Source organism: Phoca vitulina, unplaced genomic scaffold (genome assembly GCF_004348235.1).
Source record: "Phoca vitulina isolate PV1807 unplaced genomic scaffold, GSC_HSeal_1.0 scaffold1, whole genome shotgun sequence".
Lineage (NCBI taxonomy): Eukaryota > Metazoa > Chordata > Mammalia > Carnivora > Phocidae > Phoca > Phoca vitulina.
Window position 1 is genome coordinate 70,367,182 of NW_022589704.1, and position 26,268 is coordinate 70,393,449.

General features: G+C 36.9%; 1 protein-coding gene across 2 annotated transcripts in view; it reads left to right on the top strand.

Moving 5' to 3' along the window:
• Nucleotides 1-26,268, top strand: part of LOC116635560 (lymphocyte antigen 75-like) — a 124,887-nt gene that overhangs the window by 39,750 nt on the left and 58,869 nt on the right. For both annotated transcript variants that reach the window (XM_032409724.1, XM_032409733.1), the window contains exons 14-25: nt 1,475-1,556; nt 2,961-3,029; nt 4,970-5,084; nt 9,273-9,308; nt 9,676-9,851; nt 10,483-10,553; nt 10,825-10,904; nt 11,496-11,635; nt 14,356-14,461; nt 14,687-14,847; nt 22,030-22,159; nt 23,294-23,520. In XM_032409724.1, the coding sequence (XP_032265615.1) occupies nt 1,475-1,556; nt 2,961-3,029; nt 4,970-5,084; nt 9,273-9,308; nt 9,676-9,851; nt 10,483-10,553; nt 10,825-10,904; nt 11,496-11,635; nt 14,356-14,461; nt 14,687-14,847; nt 22,030-22,159; nt 23,294-23,520 (1,393 nt within the window). The remainder of the gene's footprint in view (nt 1-1,474; nt 1,557-2,960; nt 3,030-4,969; nt 5,085-9,272; nt 9,309-9,675; nt 9,852-10,482; nt 10,554-10,824; nt 10,905-11,495; nt 11,636-14,355; nt 14,462-14,686; nt 14,848-22,029; nt 22,160-23,293; nt 23,521-26,268) is intronic.

Genomic DNA, 26,268 nt, shown 5'->3' on the forward strand with positions numbered 1-26,268 from the left:
TCCCACTCCCCCTGCTTGTGTTCCCTCTCTTGCTGTCTCTCTCTCTGTCAAATAAATAAATAAAATAAAATCTTAAAAAAAAAAAGTAATGAGTAAAGTAATGAAAAATTTAAAAAGTAATGAACACTATATCAAAAACTAATGATGTACTATATGCTGGCTAATTGAACATAATAATAAATTTTTTAAAAAGCCTAAAAAGTGTAACCCATTTTAGAGAATATTTTCAAATGGGGTTAGAGGTGAAGAAAATGTTTTTATGGCTATATTACTTCTATTTTTATTAGCAGTATCTTCCTAGCTAGAGAATAAGTTTAATTGAGGAAAAGGGATATTTACAACATATGTCCCTGCTTCTGTATGTTATTGTACATATCCTTCCTTGAAATGTCTATCCTTTCTCCTCTCAGTCAATCTGGATATTGAGTGTTAAACACTCAGATTTTACTCTAAGAAATATTAGCCATCCTTTGAAGACTGTCTTTTGTCCTACTAATCTCACAAAATGTTTCCTGACTTCCTGCAGTCCACAATGACCTTCTTTCTCTAAAGTTTTGTAATGCTTAAAATTTATGCAGATTTTGTATCATTTGATATCTTTCCAAAATGGTGGTTATTTCCTTGTTCATGTATATCTCGTCTCCCTGAGTAGTTTATATGCCGTTTGAAGATAGATATTACGTCTTGTACTTCTCTGTATTACGATGGCACCTAGCTCAATGCCTTGTACATAGAAGTATAAGAGTTATGAGTGTTAAATATAATCACTTAAATGACTGTTTAATTATGTTGTCTGGTGTAACCCACGGAGTTTGGCTTTTAGAAGATACTTATTCTTTAAGAAAATGGGGGGGGCAATTGACTGGCTTGGACGGTAGAGCATGTGACTCTTGATCTCAGGGTTGTGAGTTTGAGTCCCACGTTGGGTGTAGAGATTACTTAAAAATAATATCTTTAAAAAAATACTTATATTTGTTTACTTTAAACTTAATGGGCAGTGGGGATTAAATAATTTTTTTTTAATCTTGATCTTGTTTAATAAAAATTTAGCCAAATGATTTGTTCTGCATTAAAAAAAAGATATTTGATTGTGTTATAGGTAGACACTTCAAGAAAATGCTGTTGCTATCTTTGTATCAAAAACATTGTCTAATATTGAAGCTCTCCATTAAAAGATTTAGAATAATCATGCACTTTTTTCCCCTCAAGTTCAAAGCAGAATAGTTTTTACCTTTCATATGAAGAACATAACTGAAAACTTAGTTCTAAGAAGTATGGTACTTTTTCCATAGCTACTTCATATTTAAAGTTCAGTTTTATTTCAGAAGACCTCTTTTTTATAGAGCTTGAAGTTGTGCTTTTCAGTAAGTGACAAGACAAACTTATATGTCTTAAGTATTTTAGACATGTGAATGCTATATATTTTTGCCAAATCTGTGCTCAAATCGTTTTTTAATACTTCCTTTTTACATAGTGACCAGCGTTGGCTGTGGATAGGTTTGAATAAAAGGAGCCCAGATTTACTAGGATCCTGGGAGTGGAGTGATCATACACCAGTAAGTTTAAATTTGATTTACTAGGATCCTGGGAGTGGAGTGATCATACACCAGTAAGTTTAAATTTTCTTGTTTGGAATAATGTAAAGGGATTTTTTGTTTCCATATCAAGTAAGTTGATTGTTAAATAATACATCCACATCCTATATAACCATTAAAATTATGAAGAAGTATCTTTATTGAAATGGAAATGCATTCACATATATAAAGTGAGGAAAAAAAGATACTAGCCTCCCTTTTATTTAAAAAAATAATCATGGAGCGCCTGGGTGGCTCAGTCGTTAGGCGTCTGCCTTCTGCTCAGGTCATGATCCCAGAGTCCCAGGATTGAGCCCCTCATCGGGCTCCCCGCTCAGCGGAAAGCCTGCTTCTCCTTCTCCCACTCCCTCTGCTTGTGTTCCCTCTCTTTCTTCATGTCTCTCTCTGTCAAATAAATAAATAAATAATCTTTAAAAAAATAAAAATTAAAAAATTAAAAATAACCATAAATAAATAAATAAATAAATATTTTTTAAAGATTAAAAAATAACCATACAGATAGTTTCTCTATAGTCCTAAAAACATAAAAATATGGATATGTAGATATAGTGGTCGTCTTTGGATAGTAAAGTTTTTTTTTCTTTTTCTTTGTGCTGTTTTTTTTTTTTTTTTTAAAAAAATTTTTTTTTTTTTTTAATTTTTTTTTTTTCATTTGCGAGAGAGACGGAGAGAGAACAAGCAGAGGAGAGGGAGAGGCAGAGGGAGAGGGAGAAGCAGGCTCCCTGCTGAGCAAGGAGCCCGATGCGGGACTCGATCCCAGGACCCTGGGATCATGACCTGAGCCAAAGGCAGACGCTTAACCATCTGAGCCACCCAGGCGCCCTGTGCTGTTTTTTATTTCCTTTTCTCATAATGAGAAGCTTTTACTTTTATAAAATATAAGAGTTATATAAAGGTATTTAGGTAACACTTATAGGAGCAAATTATTCTCAAATTTATTGAATATTTACTCCACATTACCATTGTGTCAGTTCATCATATATTCTTCCAAATGTAAAATTTCTTGAGTTTCATTTTCAAATGGGAGCATATCTGAAATTAGTTAATTGAATAACTAGCATTTCAACACATGCCCAAAAAAAGGTCTTTTGCAAGCTCCTTATTCTCTGTGATTTCCAGCTGCAAACTTAATACAGTATTAACCTCCACTCTGAAACTGTAGCTTCCTTTGTTTGGAAACTGATGACAGTATATTTTCTAAGTCATCTCATGATTTAACATCCTGATATTAAAAAAAAAAGATGAAAAAGTTTTCCTTCCTTGGCATGTGAATGTGTTTGAGTTATTAAAGCTGCCTAAATTACATCTAAATTGCAGATATTTGTACATCAGTCTTAAGTTCTCAAGCCTCTCTTGTTTTTTAAGGTGTCTACTATTCTCATGGAAAATGAGTTTCAGCAGGATTATGATATCAGAGACTGTGCTGCTGTCAAGGTCAGTACAATGCTGGAAATCTGCATATTTAAGAAATAAATTTGGCATTGTGTGCAGTGAGGCAACAGATCTACAGAGTGTGTTTTGTATGTGGAGCATGATATTAGATGCAATGGGAGGTAAGAACACCCATGGCCCCGTCCTCAAGCCACCTAACTTAGACTTAAATTGAGAAGATAAAATTCATATTCAAAAAGGTGGCTCTTATTACTGTACAGTAATAGGCTCCAAATTAGTGGGCCGAGGAGGGCTGATGAAACTCAGAAGAGGAAGTGATTCTTCTGGCCTATTTCCAGAAAGAGGTGGGACTTGAACTGTGCTTTTGTACAGGTAAAGGTAAGCCTTTCTAATGGGGGATGGCATGAGGAGGTGGCATAAAATAAGGGAGAGTGGAAGGGAGAGGCTAAGGCAGTGAGGAGAACAGAATACAGATCAAGAAGTTTTCATTGGTGCCATAGTTGAAAACAAAGTTGGGAAATTAGATTGATGTTAGGCAACAGCAATTGTTCTAGTAATAAACTACATAGTATCATGCCATTTTTATAGAATTCTCAGCTTAACACATGAGAAGGCGAAAACTTAGAGAAGTTTGTAAGGTTTCCAGAACACTGATGCAAAAACTATGTTCTATGTAAATAGAGTTCTTATGTGTAAAGAGATTAGAAAATCTACCAAAAAAAAAAAGAAAAGCTAAATAAAAGAGACACTGATGCAGCTTATGTCAGGAACAAGGCCAGCCAGGGCAGTGTTCTAGAAGGAGAATCTCCCCTTAATACCCAACCAGAATCTTGGCCTTAAGAGAAAACAGACCAGCCCTTTATCTGATATGTCATTTGCAAATATCTTCTCCCATTCTGTCGGTTGCTGAGCAAAGTAAGTCAATCAGAGAAAGACATGTCTCATATGACCTCACTGATACGAGGAATTCTTAATCTCAGGAAACAAACTGAGGGTTGCTGGAGTGGTGTGGGGTGGGAGGGATGGGGTGGCTGGATGACAGACATTGGGGAGGGGGTGTGCTATGGTGAGCACTGTGAATTGTGTAAGACTGTTGAATCACAGACCTGTACCTCTGAAACAAATAATACATTATATGTAAAAAAAAAAAAAAGAAGAAGAAGATAGTAGGAAGGGAAAAATGAAGGGGGGGGGAATCGGAGGGGAAGATGAACCACGAGAGACTATGGAGTCTCAGAAACAAACTGAGGGTTCTAGAGGGGAGGGGTGTGGGGGGATGGGTTAGCCTGGTGATGGGTATTAAAGAGGGCACGTATAGAATGGAGCACTGGGTGTTATATGCAAACAATGAATCATGGAACACTACATCAAAAACTAATAATGTAATGTATGGTGATTAACATAACATAATAAAAAAAGAGAGAGAGAGAGAAAACAGACCAAAAAGTGATGGAGATTCCTCCTAGGTCATCCCCTCCCGTTTCCTCTCTTGCCTGCTTACTGGCTGGGGTTTGTAGAGAGCTATCTCGGATCACGCAGAGGAGGTTAACATCCTAGCAGTGCAGAGCAACACCAGAGCAGGAACCTGGCCCTTGATGTCAGACTCTTATGTCCCGTTTTCACAGATCTGCTTTAATCAAAATCTGGTGTTGGGAAGCCACTGAAGTAAACATTTTTTTTTTTTTTAGGTTGACCTTTCTCAAATTTAAAGGTGCAATCTATAATTTCATATCAGCAAAAACAGAAAAAAAAACCAATAATTTACATTTTGGATATAAACATGACCTTATGATATACTTCCTGTATCAGCCCCTTTGAAGATTCTTGATTAGGCTGTTAACTATTTAAACACTGTGTTCATTCATAAACAGATGTCTTGGGTGCTAGGGCTAAAACAGATTAAAGACTATAGGGCTTACACTTTAAGGTTTTATAAAGCTGCATCAACTTCAAAATATTCTTCAATCCTCTTCCTCCTTTAGGTCCTTCAAAGTCCAGGGCGAAGAAGCTGGTATTTCTATGATGACAGAGAATTTATTTACTTAAGACCTTTTGCTTGTGATACAAAACTTGAATGGGTATGCCAGATTCCAAAAGGTAAGTGGTAGTTACTCCTTTTCACAATCTTCTCATGTGAACATTATAAATGCCAAACCTAAAGTACCTAAGAGAGCATTTTAGTCTATAATTATAACTTTAAAAAGCCTATGAAGATGTAGTTAATATATTAAACTCCATCCTGCCTGACTCCTACCCCAAGTACAAGGCTGGTTTATTGAGATTAGATGGTATTTTCCTCTTTGATCATGAAAGAATTTGTATAGAAGATAAAATTTAAGATGAATTTAGAGAGATTAGATTTTGGAATGAAAGATTATTTCAACTAAAAGAAGACACATAGTGGAGGGAATCATTTCAATTTTTATTTTGATGCAAAATGAAGGACAAAATGAAGATAAGCTTGGGGAAAATGAGGCAAAAGTCAAGAAATCAAAATTTTGCAGGTCTCTGTAACATGTAGAAGCAATTTGCCCTGAACTCCAAAACTGGTAGTAGTTTATGGAATTCAAATTCAAATTCAAGAAACCAGTTAGCTTGATAGTAGAGGCTTTGGTGATAAAAAGGAGAGAAAGGAGAATAAAGAGATACCATTTTACTTAGCTTGTTACTAGGAAAATGTTAAAGAAATATTAAGGAAAATGTTAAGATTTTTAACAGCCAAATTATTTCTTAATAATTTTAAATAATTTTATTGGATATATTAAATTAATTAGTGGTAAATGCACAGAAAGCTCTAAACTAAATTTCTGAACCGAATGTAGATCATTGAAACTAAATGTATATCCTCCTCTAAGCTCTCAAAGAACGCAGAGGTTTCCTTCATGCAACTACCTATTAGAAGATTGTTCTTTTTCCTTAAAAAGGTCACCACCATATTGCCTTTAAAAGACATGATATCCAACACAGTAACTGGTAAGTCTCTTTCACAAAGGCAACTGGCAGGCCATTAATAAAAGAGGAAAGTGTGTGTGTGTGTGTGAGGTTTTTCTAAGGGAGAAATTATACCTCAGTTATTTCTGATTATTTGATGAAACCTAAAAGAGGAACAAAGGGAAACCAGTTTGGGTTCCCTTTAAACAAGCAGGGAGTAACTAACATAATAGCTAATTTGGATAATGTCTCTGATTTGAAGCAGTAATGGTGATGTTCCCATTAGTCTTTGGTGTTTGCTAACATGGCACAGAGAGTGTCATTGCTCCCTCCAAAGTGCGCCCTCACACGGTAGCTGCCACCCCACCCCCATGGCTCCTGTTTGAGTGGTGGGGCAGACCCAAGAGTTCACACCAGCATAACCATAGAAATTACAAACCAGTAACCACAGGAAATATTCCGAAGAGCATGTGGTTGTCTTTTTTTCTTTTTATGTATTTTTTCATTTTAAATGAAAAAGAAGGGAATTAACTAACTTAGCAAACTTAAATCTATTAACTAACTAAATAGATCTTCTAAATAATTGCACCCCTGCTGTCCCCGTGCAGAAACAAAATTTTAAAACTAAAGAACTTCCTGTCTCAGCCTGTTCACAGTTGTTTGAAGCCATCAATGATTGTTTGATCCAGAGTTTAAAGGTTATGTAAACTCCCCTTTGATAGTCCCTAAACTCTAAGTTACAATGTGTCACATTCACGTAGCTGGATATTTAGTTAGTAGAGCCTCCAGAGTCTGCTCAACTGGATATTTCTGTATTAATCTGTATTTTTCTGGTTTTCTGAAAGCAGTTTACTTCTTCAGTAGCCTAAATCACTATACTTTTTCTCTAGCTCTTGCCTTTTTAAAAAAGACAAAAGATTCATATGATCTGGAGAGAAACCAGAGTATTTGCCTTTTTTATTACCTGACCCAATTGGTTCTAATTAGTTCTCTTCTCTAAAAGGGATGTTCTGACAAGCTAAAATTTTTAAATAGCCATAACCACTATAGATATATATAATTTTAAAATTATATTTTTCATTGAAAAACAGTATCAAAAATAAGGCTTATAAAAATATTTTTAGGAAAATCACCTATAATGCCACTATCCAAACACAACTGTTTTTGTATTTCTTGATACCTTGTACACACATACATAAGCTTGTGAAAAAAAAAACCAACCTTGCACTCTGTTTTTCTCACTAATTTAAAGAAATTTCAAGATTAGACATAGGTTCATCCAAAAAACAAATGAACAGATGTTTTTAATTTTTTATTTAAATTCAATTTAGTTAACATATAGTGCATTATTATTAGTTTCAGGGGTAGAATTTAGTGATTCATCATTTGCATATAACACGTAGTACTCATTACCTCAAGTGCCCTCCTTAATGCCCATCACCCAGTTACCCCATTCCCCCACCCACCTCCCCTCCAGCAACCCTCAATTTGTTCCCTATAGTTAAGAATCTCTTATGGTTTGCCTCCCACTCTGTTTTTTATCTTATTTTTCCTTCCCTTCGCCTATGTTCACCTGTTTTGTTTCTTAAATTCCACATATGAGTGAAATCATATGGTATTTGTCTTTCTCTGACTGACTTCTTTGACTTAGCATAATACACTCTAGCTCTACGTTGTTGCAGATGATGAGATTTCGTTCTTTTGATGACTGAGTAATATTCCATTATATATATTATATATATAAGATATATATATATATATATATAATACCATATATGCAATACCAATGCCATATATATACATACTACATCTTCTTTATCCATTAATCTGTCAATGGACATCCGGGCTCTTTCCATATTTTGGCTACTGTGGACATTGCTGTTATAAACAGTGGGGTGCAGGCGCTCCTTTGAATCACTATTTTTGTATCCTTTGGATAAATACCTAGTAGTGTAATTGCTGGATCATAGATACTATTTTCCAGAGTGGCTGCACCAGTTTGCATTCCCACCAACAGTGTAGGACGGTTCCCCTTTCTCCACATCCTTGCCAAGATCTTTTGTTTCCTGACTTGTTAATTTTAGCCATTCTGACTGGTGTGAGGTGGTATCTCATTGTGGTTTTAATTTGTATTTCCCTGATGCCGAGTGATGTTGAGCATTTTTTCATGTGTCTGAACAGAAGTTTTTGACAAGATTACAAACAAGAAACTATGCATATTTTTAACTGATTTAACCCATTGTTGATAGAAATTATCCAATATACAAAGAGCTAACTCAGAGAGAGAAACCAAAGATGTTGGATATATAGGCAGTCCTCTGAGGAGGGTCTTCTCTGCAGTAGGCCCAGACAACAGCAAAATTAAGAATAGCTATTTTACCCTGTAATTTCTAATAGTCATCAAACTATGTCTTTGCCTTGAAACCAGTATGACCTACAACCAGAATGAAAAGGGAGAGGAAAGCAACTAGCATCCTGTGGGAGAGGGGAGCCGAAAGCAACTAGCATCCTTGTGGAAGAGGGGAGCCGCTCAGCCCTGGAATTGTCTGGGTGCTTCTGTTGAGGCAGCCTTAAAGTGATTTTCACAGTCGTTGTGAGTTAGGTAGTGGAGTCTTGTTTTTTTATAGAGTAGAGAGCTGAGTCTCAGGGGGGTAAGCAGCTGATCCAAAGTCCCACAGCAGTGAAGGTCTGAGGGCATTTGGACCCTGACCCACCCAACTTCAAGGCCCATAATTCTTTGTAAAGTACGTATTTTCTCTGTTTCTGATGAAGAATTCTGGGTGATTTTTATTATTTTTCTCCCAGTTTTGTCTCTCACCTCCTCAAAAGTTTCAATACTCTATTACTGTACATTGTTTACAAGGATGCCTTGGGGGACAATGAACTCTACTGACCCAGGTTTATAGAACAATTATTCAAATTGCATTAGATGGAAAAGTAGTTCCTGAATAACCTCATCCTGCGGTGATGATTATCTTGGTGCCTATTCCTTAGTGCTTCTATGTAATGTATATAATATACTCGTTTACTTATTTATACTTTCTAATTATTAGCCATATTTTATCCATCTAGTCTTCCTTTGTGGCTTCCGTGATATAAGATAGAAAACTGCTAGGAATACTTTAATAGTTAACAGATCTGCCTTTTTGATTGCCACTAAAGCAGCTTTAGCTTAGGCCCCACAAAATTCAAACTGAAGCAATCATAATATGAAAGGAAATGGTTTGGCCAGAAATGGTCGAACTCAGCAATCCTGCAAGTGCTCTTGAGTTAGATTAAAGGCACTTACTTATAGTATGACATTATCTGTAATTGGATACTAATATTGAGCCTTTTCCTTTCTTTCTTATACAGGCCGTACTCCAAAAACACCAGACTGGTACAATCCAGGTAAGTTAAGAAATCTGAAACTTAGCCAAACTGCTTCTACCTTTTCAGTAATGTACTTAGTTAATTATTTAAGCCCAGGCCTAAGTGCCAGCTTCTCTATCACATCTTCAAGGGAGATGAAATACCTCCAGGCAGGAAAGGTGATTGGCTGGTGTGGAATGAGGCTTTGGGGCTGGATTTGTTCCCCCTTGAGTACAGGAGGGTGGCAAAGTCTCTGGCTCAGCGATCCTTGGTGCTTGGCAAGCAGCACTGCCCTGGCCAGAGAGAGCCAATAATCTAAATGGATTTATAAATAGTTTTGAACATTAATTCATGCTTGGACGGTGCAGTTTGATCTGTGCGTAACTCCAGTATTCTTCTTCTTTAGAGCGTGCTGGAATTCATGGACCTCCGGTTGTAATTGAAGGGAGTGAATATTGGTTTGTTGCTGATCCTCACTTAAACTATGAAGAAGCTGTCCTGTATTGTGCTAGCAATCACAGCTCTCTGGCTACATTGACATCTCTTGCAGGACTAAAAGCCATCAAAAACAAAATAGCAAATGTAATTTGAGAGAATATATTTAAAATCTTTCTTATTTTGATATTTATTCCATTAGAAATGATTTCAGAAATCTTGCCAAAATCTACAAAAGTTAAATGTTCCTTTCAAGTAAAATTTGCCTAACAACATCCAAATTCATCGTTTCATGTTAGAAAAGTTAAATAGAACTGCATAATGTTTTAAAATATTCAAGATTAATTATAAATGTCAATTTATAAAATGAGCACAAATAGATAATATAAAATATTCTAATTCTTTGTTAAATTTTGTACTAGATTTTTGTTTCTTCTAATAACTAACTTTGTAAAATAGCTTTTTGTAGGAAAAATAATTTTATGTTTTTAAATTTATAATTATTTGCAATAGAACACTATATATCCGATTAACGTATGCCTATAACTACAGTGACCCTATTTTCTGTATGCAAAATAGCGCATAGTGTTATACGAAGAGTTTTCAGCAACTTCTTTGATGAAAGGACCTGATAATTTAGAGACCGAAGTAATGGAATGTCTGGAAATTTTAGTGGTTGTGGTTATGGTGGGACTGGCTATTTAAATGAAAACTCTTTCAGAAAACTGAGCACATATAAGCATGGGTGATTTTGTTGGTTGGTTGGTTTGTTTTTCAGATATCTGGTGATGAACAGAAGTGGTGGGTGAGAACTGCTGAGCAGCCAGCAGATCGTCGTCGTTATATGTAGTATGTGACACCATTGATGTTGCCTTTGTAAAGGCATTGGAAAGAAGCAGTCCCAAATTCCCCTTTAGAAAATGCTATTTATAATCTGTTTTGAACATTAATCCATAAACTGCGTGAACTACAGAAACCAAGTCCTTTTGCATATTGGCATCAAGAAAATAGTGGTATAAAGTAATGGCGTAACATTAAATTTAGAATTAAAATTACAGTAGAAGACAGAATAGAACATGTAACTACGTTATGAGCTGTGAAATCTCTCATTTTCTTTCAGCTCACGATATCCATGGCCTCACTTTCCTATAACATTTCGGGAGGAATGCCTGTGCATGTCTGCCAAGACTTGGTTTAGTGGTAAATTAATTCCAAATCCTTTAATGTTGAATATGTAATGTGTGAACTTCAGGTTCAATTACTAGCTTAACCTTGCTTTCCTTTTGATTATACGTTTGGTTGCTTCATCTTCTTTTGGCTTATTGCTAATGACCATGGCTCAAATTCCAAATACAAATAGAGGTGCTTTTCACTGTGAGTATTTTGACTTCCTTTATCCTACACAGTTACTTAGAAATAAACTTACCACTTTCATCACTGATAAGCATACAGACAAATTTGCAAAGATAAACAGGTAGCAATTCTAAATATAGTCTAGGTCTCTTTTCCCTTTGTTAGGCTTTGCTTTCAACCTATTTCCCACCATCAGGAACTGTGGTGGTAACTGTGGTCCTTCCACCAAATGTGTGCATTTTTATAGGCAATGCTGGTATGCTATAGCCTACTGATAAGAGTAATGACAGAAAATAGAAATGGCTAGAGTAAAAAAGGAATATATTTTAACTGTTTGGGAAAGATCGATTGAAAGATATTTTCTTTACTACTGGATTGTTTTTAAAATGTGCTGAACAGAAAATTCTCACCCCTGTAATCTTGCTTTTCATTTCTCAGACTTAAATAAACCAGCAGACTGTGGTACCAAGTTGCCCTTCATCTGTGAAAAATATAATGTCTCTTCATTAGAAAAATATAGTCCAGATTCTGCAGCTAAAATACAGTGCTCTGGGGATTGGATTACTTTTCAGAATAAGGTAAAAAGAGAAATGCTACGTTGTACAAATGATGATTGCTTTCATGATGGTTGTATGGCCTGTGGCAGAATTGCAGCCCATCAGATAACTTCACTAAGAAAGCCTCTGCATGTTTCAGTAACTCACCTGATCCTCTACAGTGCCAGAAACCAAGTTAGCTCTCAAATTAGTCATGCCTACAGGTCTTTCAAAGTACTGTGTTCCTATTCTGTGCTAGTAAACTTAAATTGCTGAAGTTGATTGGTCAATGGATTATAATACTTTAAATAATAAAACTATCTCTATAGCATGAAGGAAACTGACAATTTCTGGCTGATATATTTTCCACTTGAAAGAAAGCATTCAGGCAGCATCTACCAATTAAATTAGACCAGCATTGCTGTGGCTGAGGTCAAAGAGGTTGCTGCCTGTGTTCTCCTCAAGGATTTTGATGGATTCCTGTCTCACATTTAGGTCTTTCATCCATTTTAATCCCAAAGATACAAATGTAGTGATCCGAAGGGGCACGTGCACCCCAATGTTTATAGCAGGAATGTCCACAATAGCCAAACTATGTAAAGAGCCTAAATGTCCATCAACAGATGAATGGATAAAAAAGATGTAGTAAATATGTACAATGGAATATTATGCAGCCATCAAAAAATGAAATCTTTCCATTTGCAATGACGTGGATGGAACTAGGGGGTATTATGCTAAACAAAATAAGTCAATCAGAGAAAGACATGTATCATATGATCTCACTGATATGTGGAATTTGACATACAAGGCAGAGGATCATAGGGGAAGGGAGGGAAAAATGAAACAAGACGAAACCAGAGAGGGAGACAAACCATAAGAGACTCTTAATCTCAGGAAACAAACTGAGGGTTGCTGGAGTGGAGGGGAGTGGGAGGGATGGGGTAGCTGGGGTGATGGACATTGGGGAGGGTGTGTGCTGTGGTGAGCACTGTGAATTGTAAAAAAAAAAAAAAAATTAGACCAGCATTTCCCAAACTATTTTTGGGGCTCTACACTACACATATGCTAACAAAATGTTAATCATTGATCTTGCCTTCAAGGGTGTTTAATGATTAAATAGATTTGGGAAATGCTACGTTCTGTATCTGTGTCTTTGAAATGCATAATCCATATTGGTATATTTATCTCTTTGGAAATGCATTTGGCTGCTAAGTAAGAGATTGCTATACTATGTTAAAACATCTATTCTCTCACACAAAAGACGTTTGATGGTAAGTGGGCTGGGGCTGGTATGGAAGCTCCACCACATCTTCAAATCCAGGCTCCTTTTTTCTTTTTGCTCTGTCATCTTTAACATAATAAAGCTTCCAAGCTCAAGTTCAGGGTGTTCTGTCTAGGGTCTTTTCTAGAAGCCACCCAATGACATATAGCTCATTGGCCACTTTAGTCTCTAAGGAGGCTTAAAAAAAGCATTTTGTAGAATGGCTCAAAGAACACTATTTAGGGTGTACCAATCCACACTAACATGATCATATTGAAAAGAAAAAGGAAGATATGTGTCTGACAACTGAAAGCATCTGCACTGAAGCTAAAATAGTAAGGATGTATTTTGGCTTTTTAAAATTAGAACAATCGGGCGCCTGGGTGGCTCAGTTGGTTAAGCGACTGCCTTCGGCTCAGGTCATGCTCCTGGAGTCCCGGGATCGAGTCCCGCATCGGGCTCCCTGCTCTGCGAGGAGTCTGCTTCTCCCTCTGACCCTCCCCCCCCTCATGCTCTCTCTCTCTTTCAAATAAATAAATAAAATCTTTAAAAAATAAAATAAAATTAGAACAATCTTGGGGCACCTGGGTGGCTCAGCCATTAAGCGTTTGCCTTCAGCTCAGGTCATGATCCCAGGGTCCTGGGATCGAGCCCCACATCGGGCTCCCTGCTCAGCAGGAAGCCTGCTTCTCCCTCTCCCACTCCCCCTGCTTGTGTTCCCTCTCTCACTGTGTCTGTCAAATAAATAAATAAACTATGTAAAAAAATACAAATATTATTAAAAAATTTAAAAAATAAAATTAGAACAATCTTTTTTTCCCTCCAAAGATACTGGGACTAAATTAATTTACATAGTTGATGTAAATTTGAATTAAAATATCCTACCCAAAGAAAGGGGGATGAGGGTGGGGGGATGGAGTAACCAGGTGATGGGTATTAAGGAGAGCACATATGGTGATGAGCACTGGGTGTCATATGCAACTAATGAGTCATTGAACACTACATCAAAAACTAATGAAGTACTATATGCTGGCTAATTGAACATAATAAAAAAAAGGGGGGATGATTTTTTTTTTAAATGTGTGTTTTTATATAAGGAGGTAATGATTACGAGTGCAGCCTTTGAAATCAGATGGAACAGAATCTAAGTGCTGACAATACCACTGTCTGGCTATTTTACCTATAGGTGAAGTTACTCAACTGCCCTGTGCCTCGGTTTCCCCATTTGTTGTGAGAATTAAATGAGATAGTATTATGCAAACTGTTTAGCACATAGGAAGCAGTAAATGGGAGATTTTTTAAAAAAATAGTTTGACTAATAGACCACTCTTTAGTTGTTTATATTGAGAGTGTAGATCTGCATTTGTATAGTACTACTTTGTTAATTTCCATATCTCACAGACCAAAAATTAGCAGCCCTCTAAAACATGAGGTGTTTACTTCCTATGTGAGCTTTCCTGTGTCTGGAATCTTATGCTTCATATATGTTTTTTGTTTGCAGTGTTTTCTAAAAATCAAACCAAAGTCTCTCACATTTTCCCAAGCGAGTGATACTTGTCGCACATATGGTGGCACCCTTCCTTCAGTGCTGAGCCAGAGAGAACAAGGTAACGGAATTGTTTTGGAAACATGTATTATTCTGATCTGGGGACCAAGGTATTTCTGACAGGCTTTGGGGAATTAGCATATTAAAAATATCTTATTAAACTACTTTGTTACAGAATAGGCAAAAGAGTATCTTTGTAGGTAAGCAAGAGGTATTCAGTGACATTTTTAGTGTATCTTTAATTTGAATAAGTCAAATGCTTTAAAAAAAAATCTCTTTCTGACAGATTTTATTACATCCTTGCTTCCGGATATGGAGGCTACTTTATGGATTGGTTTGCGCTGGACTGCCTATGAAAGGGTAAACAAATGGACGGATAACAGAGAGCTGACATACAGTAACTTTCACCCATTATTAGTTGGTGGGAGACTGAAAATACCAACACATGTAAGTTTTTTTAATGGGAAATCTATATAGCTCAGGGCACCTGGGTGGCTCAGTCAGTTGAGCATTGGACTCTATTTCAGCTCAGGTCATGATCTCAAGATTGTGAGATCAAGCCTTGCCTTGGGCTCTTGCTGGGTGCAGAGCCTGCATAAGATTTTCTCTCTTCTTTTCCCTCTGTCCCCACTCCCACCTCTGCTTGCATGCATATATGTGTGCACGCTCTCTCTCTAAAAAAGAAAAAAAGTCTATATAGCTCTGTGAAATACCCAATCTTCTATAAATTACTGGATTAAGAACAAGGGTCTGTTTTATGTTCTTGTCCTCTAAAGCTGTAGGGAAAGCTTTCAGGGAACAAAAGCTACTGAGAGCAAACCTGAGCAGATTACTTAGCCTGGCCCCTGGCAAGGGCAGTGCAATTCTGCCTCAGGCAAAGACATCTGAGAATCACTGCAACAGGCCCCTCCCCCAGAAGATCAGCAAGAACATCCAGCCAAGACCAAGTTTACCAATCAATGAGAACTGCAAAACTCCAGCGCTAGGGGGATACAGCACATAGAATTCATGGCTTTTCCCATGATTCTTTAGTCTTTCAAAGTTAATTTCCTTAATGTTCATTATTTTTTTCTTTTCCTATTTCTTTTTTTATTGAAATCTTCTTCTTTTTCAACCAACATCTTATCAATTCCTCTTTTAAAGGCTTTATTAATTTTCATTTTTACAGTCATATTCTATCCCTTCATTGTATTTAACCTTATGTTTTTTGTATATACAAGTTTTTCTTTCTTTAAAATTTTGGAATACAGTTTCTCCTAACAGACCAAAATATACCCTAAATCTAGTGTATGGCTTTGTTCTACTCTCCTGCCTGATCACATTCTCTCCTTCTAAAAAAAAAAAAATTTTTTTTTCTTCTCTTTTCAACCAACTTCTTATCAATTCCTTTCTTAAAATCTTTTTTAATTTTCATCTTTACAGTCATATTCCATCCCTTCCTTGTATTTACCCTTATTTTTGTACATATGTAAGTTTTTCTTTCTTTAAAATTTTGGGAGGCAGTTTCTTCTAACAGACCAAAATACACCCAAAATCTAGTGTATGGCTCTGTTCTATTCACCAGCCTGATCATATTCTTTTTTCTTTTTCCTTTTACCCCCTGGTTTCGGGTCTCTTCTGATTTGTTTAGTGTATATTTTTCTGGGGTCGTTGTTCCCTATTTAGCATTTTGTTCTCTCATTCATCTATTCTTCTCTGGACAAAATGACAAAACGGAACAACTCACCTCAAAAAAAAGAACAAGAGGCAGTACCGACTGCCAGGGACCTAATCAATAGACATTAGTATGATGTTGGAACTAGAGTTCAGAATGATGATTATAAAGATACTAGCTGGGCTTGAAAAAAAAGCACAAGATACTAAAGAATCCCTTTCTGGAGAAATAAAAGAACTAAAATCTAACCAAGTCGAAATCAAAAAGGCTATTAATGAGGTGCAATAAAAAATTGGGCTCCAACTGCTAGGATAAATGAGGCAGAAGAGAGAATTAGTGATATAGAAGACCAAATGGTGGAGAATAAAGAAGCTGAGAAAAAGAGATATAAACAACTACTGGATCCTGAGGGGAGAATTCAAGAGATAAATGATGCTATAAGATGAAACAATATTAGAATAATTGGGATCCCAGAGAAGAAGAAAGAGAGAGGGGGGCAGAAGGTATATTGGAGCAAATTATAGCAGATAACTTCCCTAATTTGGGGAAGGAAACAAGCATCAAAACTAGGAGGCACAAGGAACCCCCCCTCAAAATCAACAAAAATAGGTCAACACCCCGACATCTAATAGTAAAACTCACAAGTCTCAGACAGGAAGAGAAACTCCTTAAAGCAGCTCGGGACAAGAGGTCTGTAACCTACAATGGTAGAAACATTAGATTGGCAGCAGACCTATCCACAGAGACCTAGCAGGCCAGAAAGGACTGGCATGATATATTCAGGGCACTAAATGAGAAAAATATGCAGCCAAAAATACTATATCCAGGTAGGCTGTCATTGAAAATAGAAAGAGAGATAAAAAGCTTCCAGGACAAACAAAAACTAAAAGAATTTGTGAACACCAAACCAGCCCCACAAGAAATATTGAAAGGGGTCCTCTAAGCAAAGAGAGAGCCTAAAAGTAACCAAAAAGGAACAGAGACAATATACAGTAACAGTCACCTTACAGGCAATACAATGGCACTAAATTCATATCTTTCAATAGTTACCCGGAATGTAAATGGGCTAAATGCCCCAATCAAAAGACACAGGGTATCAGATTGGATAAAAAAAGAAGACCCATTGATATGCTGTCTGCAAGAGACTCATTTTAGACTCCAGATTTAAAGTGAGGGGGTGGAAAAACAATTTAGCATGCTAATGGACATCAAAAGAAAGCTGGAGCGGCAATCCTTATGTCAGACAAATTAGATATTAAAGCAAAGACTATAATAAGAGATGAGGAAGGACACTATATCATACTTAAAGGGTCTATCCACAAGAAGATCTAACAATTTTAAATATCTATGCCCCTGACATGGGAGCAGCCAATTATATAACCCAATTAATAACAAAATCAAAAAACACATTGACAATAAATACAATAGTAGTAGGGGACTTTAACACCCCCCTCAGTGAAATGGACAGATCATCTAAGCAAAAGATCAACAGGGGAAAAAAGGCTTTAAATGACACACTGGACCAGATGGACTTCACAGATATATTCAGAACCTTCCATCCCAAAGCAACAGAATACACATTCCTCTAGTGCCCATGGAACATTCTCCAGAATAGATCACATCCTGGGTCACAAATCAGGTCTCAACTGGTACCAAAACATTGGGATCATTCCCAGCATATTTTCGGACAACGACGCTTTGAAACTAGAACTCAATCACAAGAGGAAAGTAGGAAAGACCTCACATACATGGAGGCTAAAGAGCATCCTACTAAAGAATGAATGGGTCAACCAGGAAATTAAAGAAGAATTAAAAAAATTCATGGAAACAAATGAAAATGAAAACACAACTGTTCAAAATCTTTGGGAGGCAGCAAAGGCAGTCCTAAGAGGAAAGTATATAGCAATACAAGCCTTTCTCAAGAAACAAGAAAGGTCTCAAATACACAACCTAACCCTACACCTGAAGGAGCTGGAGAAAGAACAGCAAATAAAGCCTAAACCCAGCAGGAGAAGAGAAAGAATAAAGATCAGAGCAGAAACCAATGAAATAGAAACTAAAAGAACAGTAGAACAGATCAACGAAACTAGGAGCTGGTTCTTTGAAAGAATTAAAAAGATTGATAAACCCCTGGCCAGACTTACCAAAAAGAAAAGAGAAGGGACCCAAATAAATAAAATCACGAATGAAAGAGGAGAGATCACAACCAACACCAAAGAAATACAAGCAATTATAAGAACATATTATGAGCAACTATATGCCAGCAAATTAGACAATCTGGAAGAAATGGATGCATTCCTAGAGATGTATAAACTACCAAAACTGAACCAGGAAGAGATAGAAAACCTGAACAGACCCATAACCAGTAAGGAAGTTGAAGCAGTAATCAAAAATCTCCCAACAAACAAGAGCCCAGGGCCAGATGGCTTCCCAGGGGAATTCTACCAAACATTTAAAGAAAAATTAATAGCTATTCTTCTGAAACTGTTCCAAAAAATAGAAATGGAAGGATAACTTCCAAACTCATTTTATGAGACCAGCATTACCTTGATCCCAAAACCAGACAAAGACCTCATCAAAAAGGAGAATTACAGACCAATATCCCTGATGAACATGGATGCAAAAATTCTCACTAAAATACTAGCCAATAGGATCCAATAGTACATTCAAAGGATTATTCACTACAACCGAGTGGGATTTATTCCTGGGCTGCAAGGTTGGTTCGACATCTGCAAATAAATGTGATACAATACATTAATAAAAGAAAGAACAAGAACCATATGATCCTCTCAATAGATGCAGAAAAAGCATTTGACAAAGTACAGCATCCTTTCTTGATTAAAACTCTTCAGAGTGTCGGGATAGAGGGTACATACCTCAATATCATAAAAGCCATCTATGAAAAACCCACAGCGAATATCATTCTCAATGGGGAAAAACTGAGAGCTTTTCCCCTAAGGTCAGGAACACGGCAGGGATGTCCACTAGCACCACTGCTATTCAGCATAGTATTAGAAGTCCTAGCCACAGCAATCAGACAACAAAAAGAAATAAAAGGCATCCGAATTGTCAAAGAAGAAGTCAAACTCTCACTCTTTGCAGATGATATGGTACTTTATGTGGAAAACCCAAAAGACTCCACCCCAAAACTGCTAGAACTCATACAGGAATTCAGTAAAGTGGCAGGATATAAAATCAATCCACAGAAATCAGTGGCATTTCTATACACCACCAACAAGACAGAAGAAAGAGAAAATTAAGGAGTCGATCCCATTTACAGTTGCACCCAAAACCGTAAGATACCTAGGAATAAATCTAACCAAAGAGGCAAAGAATTTGTACTCAGAAAACTATAAAATACTCATGAAAAAAATTGAGGAAGACACAAAGAAATGGAAAAATGTTCCATGCTCATGGATTGGAAGAACAAATATTGTGAAAATGTCTATGCTACCTTGAGCAATCTACACATTTAAGGCAATCCCTATCAAAATACCATCCACTTTTTTCAAAGAAATGGAAGAAATAATCCTAAAATTTGTATGGAACCAGAAAAGACCCCGAATAACCAGAGGAATGTTGTAAAAGAAAAGCAAAGCTGATGGTATCATAATTCCGGACTTCAAGTTCTATTACAAAGCTGTAATCATCAAGACAGTATGGTACTGGCACAAAAACTGACACATAGATCAGTGGAACAGAATTGAGAGCCCAGAAATGGACCCTCAACTCTATGGTCAACTAATCTTCGACAAAGCAGGAAAGAATGTCCAATGGAAAAAAGACAGTCTCAGGGAGCCTGGGTGGCTCAGATGGTTAAGCGTCTGCCTTTGGCTCAGGTCATGATCCCAGGGTCCTGGAATCGAGCCCCACATTGGGCTCCTGGCTCAGCGGGGAGCCTGCTTCCCTATCTCCCTCTGCCTCTCTCCCTGCTCATGCTTTCTCTCTCTCTCTCTCTGTATCTCTGTGTCTCAAATGAATAAATAAAATCTTAAAAAAAAAAAAAAAACTAGAAAAAAGACAGTCTCTTCAACAAATGGTGTTGGGAAAATTGGGCAGCCACATGCAGAAGAATGAAACTGGACCATTTCCTTACACCACACACAAAAATAGACTCAAAATGGATGAAAGACCTAAATGTGAGACAGGAGTCCATCAAAATCCTAGAGGAGAACGCAGGCAGCAACCTCTTTGACCTCAGCCACAGCAACTTCTTCCTAGAAACATTGCCAAAGGCAAGGGAAGCAAGGGCAAAAATGAACTATTGGGACTTCATCAAGATAAAAAGCTTTTGCACAGCAAAGGAAATAGTCAACAGAACCAAAAGACAGCCAACAGAAGGGGAGAAGATATTTGCAAATGCCATATCAGATAAAGGCTAGTATCCAAAATCTATAAAGAATTTATCAAACTCAACACCCAAAGAACAAATAATCGAAACAAGAAATGGGCAGAAGACATGAACAGACATTTCTACAAAGAAGACATCCAAATGGGCAACAGACACGTGCAAAAGTGTTCAACATCGCTCGGCATCAGGGAAATCCAAATCAAAACCTCAATGAGATACCACCTCACACCAGTCAGAATGGCTAAAATTAACAGGTCAGGAAATGTCAGATGTTGGCAAGGATGCGGAGAAAGGGGAACCCTCCTACACTGTTGGCGGATTGAAAGCTGGTGCAGCCACTCTGGAAAACAGTATGGAGGTTCCTCAAAAAGTCGAAAATAGAGCTACCATACGACTCAGCAATTGCACTACTGGGTATTTACCCCAAAGATACAAATGTAGTGATCTGAAGGGGTATGTGCACCCCAATATTTATAGCAGCAATGTCCACAGTAGCCAAACTATGGAAAGAGCCAAAATGTCCATCAACAGATGAAGGGATAAAGAAGATATACAATGGAATGGATAAAGTATATATACAATGGAATATTATGCAGCCATCAAAAAAAAAATCTTGCCATTTGCAATGACGTGGATGGGGCTAGAGGGTATTATGCTAAGCGAAATAAGTCAATCAGAGAAAGACATGTATCATATGATCTCACTGATATGAGGAATTCTTAGTCTCAGGAAACAAACTGAGAGATGGTAGTTACACTTGGGGTGGGCATAGCATAACAACATATAGAGAAGCTGAATCACTATGTTGTATACCTGAAACTAATGTAACATTGTGTGTCAACTATACTCAAAAAAAAAACTTAATAATAATAGGAATACATATTTAGCTCTATAAAAACTTTTACTCATTTTCCTTGTGATAGTCCTCATATTATTCTTAACTATAATTATTTTGTTTCATTTTTGGTTCAATGTTTATTGTGTAGCACGTATGTATGTGTTTTTTAAAAAATCTGTAGCTCCTAGGATAAGCTTGTCTTATTTTTCTAAGTGTGTGATATGTTTCAAACATACAAAAAATATAGGAACGCTATACTTTGAGTAAATTTTATATCTAGTATTACTGATTTGTGGTCAGAGAATGAAATCTAAATAGATACTTTTATTTATGGTTGTCTTTATAGTGACTAGTATAGGATCAAAGCTTTAAGGTGAGTTCTCTATTGTGTAGTATTTACAGCTTGTCATCATAAAACTTTTATAAACATCTAATAAATTGAATTAATAATCATTACCTTTTTGTTTTGAAATGTGAAGAATGATAGCAGAGTGTTAAATATTACTATAATTGTGTCTTCATCTTACTTTTACCAGTTTTTCTTTATCTGTTTGCAATTTATATTTAATAATATTGCCATTGTTTTGTTTTATAATTTCCAAAGTTAGTTGCCCTTTGCCCATGCTTTGGAAATTTTTGAGGGTTTTCTTGTGATTTCAAGGTAAGCTCTTTAATGGAATTTTTTATAGGAAGAAAAATCCGATTTGGAATATAAAGTTCTCCTGCTAGGATCTTCAGACAGTTATAGTTTCATGATTGTTTGTACATGTTTGCCTTTTTGTTTAGATTTTTGAGGAAGAGTCCCAATACGACTGTGCTTTAATACTCAACCTCCAAAAGTCACCTTATACTGGGACATGGAATTTCACTTCCTGTAGTGAGCGCCACACTCTGTCTCTCTGTCAGAAATATTCAGGTATAAATTATTATGTAGGTAACTATGGTACTTTATGCTGTTAGATATATACAGTATTTTTCACAAAAAATCTTATAAATGAATTTATATTAATTTGTAAACATAGCTTGCCTAAAATTTCAACATGGCTAAATCCATATTGGTTCAGTGAGTCAGATTATCTCAAATGGAGTGTGATTTTTTTCAATTATCATTGGTTTACTTAATTAAATACCAAAATTAAGTATCAGTTGGAATTTAATAGGAGTTGCCTAATTATAGTAAGTTATGGTTGTTCTTTTTTCTACTCTGACATTTTTCAGTTATTACTTTGTTTCCTGGAGAAAGGGGAAAAAGTGTAATGTTTTTAATTGACTTTGGTAAACATTCACACTTAAGTTTATCACACACACACACACACATAAAGGTGTGAAGCATTATAAACGGATCACTGTGTATACCTTACTGTAACCCAAATAAAAATAAAATGTACGCTTAAAAATAAGAATCATCCATATTTTCAAAAAGATATTTTTAGAAGGTACTACATTGTTTTCATTGATTACAATGTTTTTAACAAATGATTAAAAAGAAAACAACTTTGTCATGTAATGAGAACCTCAAGTAGATAATCCATGTACTTCTAAAGAAATTTTTGTTAAACTATGCTCATTTGTCTCATACTGTTTAGGAACTGCTTTATTCAGAAAAAGTACTGTAAAGCAATAGTTCAGTACAGCCTCTTGTGGGTTGTTTTGTACATTTCTTTCATTGGAGCTCTCCCAGATGAAAACTTTGTAAGGGAACACCTAACACTTTCTCTTGTTGAAGGAGTTTAAACAAAGGAGGTATATGACACCAACCTGAAATGGTAATCTTATCGAAGGCTACTTTTACTTACAGCTTTTTTTCCTTCCTAAATCAGATCAACAAAAACAGAATTTTGTTCTAATTTTAGAAAACAAATTTTGTGGCTCACACATATTACCTAAGGTACACAGCAAGACATACCTAGTTCTCCTAACCAAAATCTAAAATAAATGAATAGATAAGTAATATCTGAAGTACTCATTGTGGAGAAACTTGAAGATCAACGTCCCATGACTTGCAGCGTGGGTGATTTTTTGTGGGTTTTTGTTTTTTTTTTACACACAGAAGTTGAAAGCAAACAGACCTTGCAGAATACTTCAGACACAGTAAAGTATCTAAATAATCTGTACAAAATCATCCTGAAGACTATGACTTGGTTTGATGCTCTAAGGGAGTGTCAGAAAGATAACATGCAGCTGGTGAGCATCACAGACCCTTATCAGCAGGCGTTCCTAACTGTACAAGCGGTTCTTCATAACTCTTCTTTATGGATTGGACTCTCCAGTCAAGACGTAAGTTTTCAGTCCCAACTGCCTGGATTGGGTGATGGAATGTGAAATTTTTGTTGCACACAGCATTTCTCATATCAGACTAAAAGAACCTGGAGATTGTAAAATCTTACTCCAGTGAGTAAATTTCATGAAGTGTGTAATTTTTAGTGGCCATCATCTTTCTACTATTGAAAGATCTGGTGCTTTATTGTTTAGATGAAGAAAAAGTTCTAGTGGACATATGTAGCTGATCACTTCTTTTTATTCTAGTTAAAGACTGAGTGGGACTCAGGAACTGCCATGTCTCCCCAGCCAATGAAAAGAAGAGAGGAAGAAAAGAATTTAAAAACCAAATAGGGTTGAGTCAGGGTGGGGGGTGGGGGGGCAGAGCCCAGAGAGAGAGGGAGAGAGAGAATCCCAGGCAGGCTCCACACCCAGTAGAGCCTAATATAGGGCTCCATCTCACAACCCTAAGATCATGACCTGAGAGGAAATCAAGAGTCAGACGCTCAACTGACTGAGCCACCCAGATGCCCCTATAGTAAATTTTTTAAAAAGAAAATTTAAATCATTTGTAATCCCAGTACCTAGTAATAAATATGATTTAATAATTTGGTATATATCTCTCAAGGTTTTTTTCTATGTACACGTATATTTTTAAGACCTTTGGGATCATACCATTTTTTAACTTTTTTTTTCACGACTTAAGGATTTTGATCTTGTTTCTTATCCTATTTTCTTTTTTTTTTTTTAAGATTTTATTTATTTATTTGAGAGAGAGAGTGAGTGAAAGAGAGCAGAGCACAAGCCAGGGGGAGAGGCAGAGGGAGAGGGAGGAGCAAACTCCCTGCTGAGCAAGGAGCCCAATGCAGGACTCGATCCCAGAACCCCAGGAACATGACCTGAGCTGAAGGCAGGTGCTCAACCGACTGAGCCACTCAGACACCCTCTTATCCTATTTTCAATCTTCACCTATGTTTCTCTTTTTCCTTTCACTCTTTAACAGGTTTATTACATATCTGCATAAACTGCCTTAAATCTTTGGAACATGATATAAATAATCAAAACTTTACATTGAAAGCAATGGAAGGGTGTTGAAAGATTTTAAACATGGTAGTAACAATAACAGATTTTTACTTGAGAAGAATTATATTGGCAGAGGATGGGTGAGGAAGTGAGGGATCTAGAGCTTTCTTGTAGAAATTCATGCAGGAGCTGATGTTGGCCTGAACTAAGGCCTGTGGCAGTTCTGGGTTATATAAAATCCAGAGTGTGGCTGTGGCAGCTGGTCTCTTAAGTAGGTAGAACTGGAAGTACATAGAAATAGAGGAAGTCAAGAAGGCTGGGGAACTGGTGAGTCATCCACATGAACACGAATGTCCATAAGTCAAAGGTAGGACCAGGAGGACGAGCAAGACATGGGACATCACCTTAGTAAATGTCAGGGAGGAACAAGGAGGCCAAGTCTTAAGTGAATGTCAGAAAGAGGCAAGGAATCTGGGAGTTGGCATAAACTTTAAAGGAATGACTAAAGGAGATAAAAATACCTATTATTCCGTTCTCATAGCCCTGTGGTATCTGAGAATGGAAAAATAAACAACCTTCCCTTGTGGGTGTTGAAAGGACATTATTCCCTTAGAAAAGATATGTTTTAATTAAGATCAATTAAGGTCAAGAATTTAGTAAAGAGATACTTACAGTCTTAATAAAGAGAGAGGGTATTCAGCAAAGAGGGTGCAGGGATTTATCTACAAGGAATAGAAGTTCCAAAGGCCCAGGTACCTGGGTTACTTGTGAGTGCAGCAAAGGTGAGGGAATCCAGGGTAATATCAAGTACAAGCAACATCACTTGGCCAAAGGTCCTCATTCGAGGCCCAGGGGCTTAGGGATTAACAGGCCACAAAGTTACAGCTGGAACCCTGGTGGAGAACAGTTTCAGAATGAAATGGTGGTGTTGAAACTTAAACATGTTTGCTATTTATAGTTCACTAAGGATACTGTGTGTGGCCTTTACCCAATATTCCAAATAAACCAGTGATGTAAAATTGCCTTGGGCCTCAGGACAGCTTAGTTCATTGGGTCAGTATATAAGGCCTGGTGCTCTGGGAGTGCAATGGGGAAGTGTGAACAGGTCTGTATCCCACAATCCATCCCCTGGACTCTGTACCTCTCTCAAGATAGGTGGGTGGTCAGGCCCTTGTCAGGATGTAAAGACGGACGGATGTTCACAGACTTTTAGTGCACAATAGAATAGAGTGAATGAGGAAGCTTCATCATAAAGACAAGTGTAAAATCAGCAGTGTGAGATGCACAAGGCCTGAGTGAGGGTTGAGAGGAAGGGAGCTAACATTTATGTAGCTCTTCCTGTGTACCAGCTGGCCATTATGTTACACATTACCCCACTAATTTCAGCCCTGAGGTTAAGTGTCACATCTATTTAATAGCTGAGGGGATGGAAACTTGGCAAGGTAAACTCAAATCAAAAACTAATACATGACTGAACCAGAATTCCAAACTAGATATGCTTAGCGCCAGAGCCCATGTTCTTTCCACTACTTCATGTTGTTTCTCTGACTTCCAACAACCCACAGTTCCAATTATGTGTGAGGCAGCCCAGTGTAATGGCTCAGACCATAGACTCTAGCGTCTGATGGCCTGGAGTAGAATCCCAGCACTGCAGTATATATTCTATGGGACTTGGCACACATTACATGCCTTCAGTTTCTCATCTGTGAAATGGATACAATAGTTCCTATCTAATATGGTTGT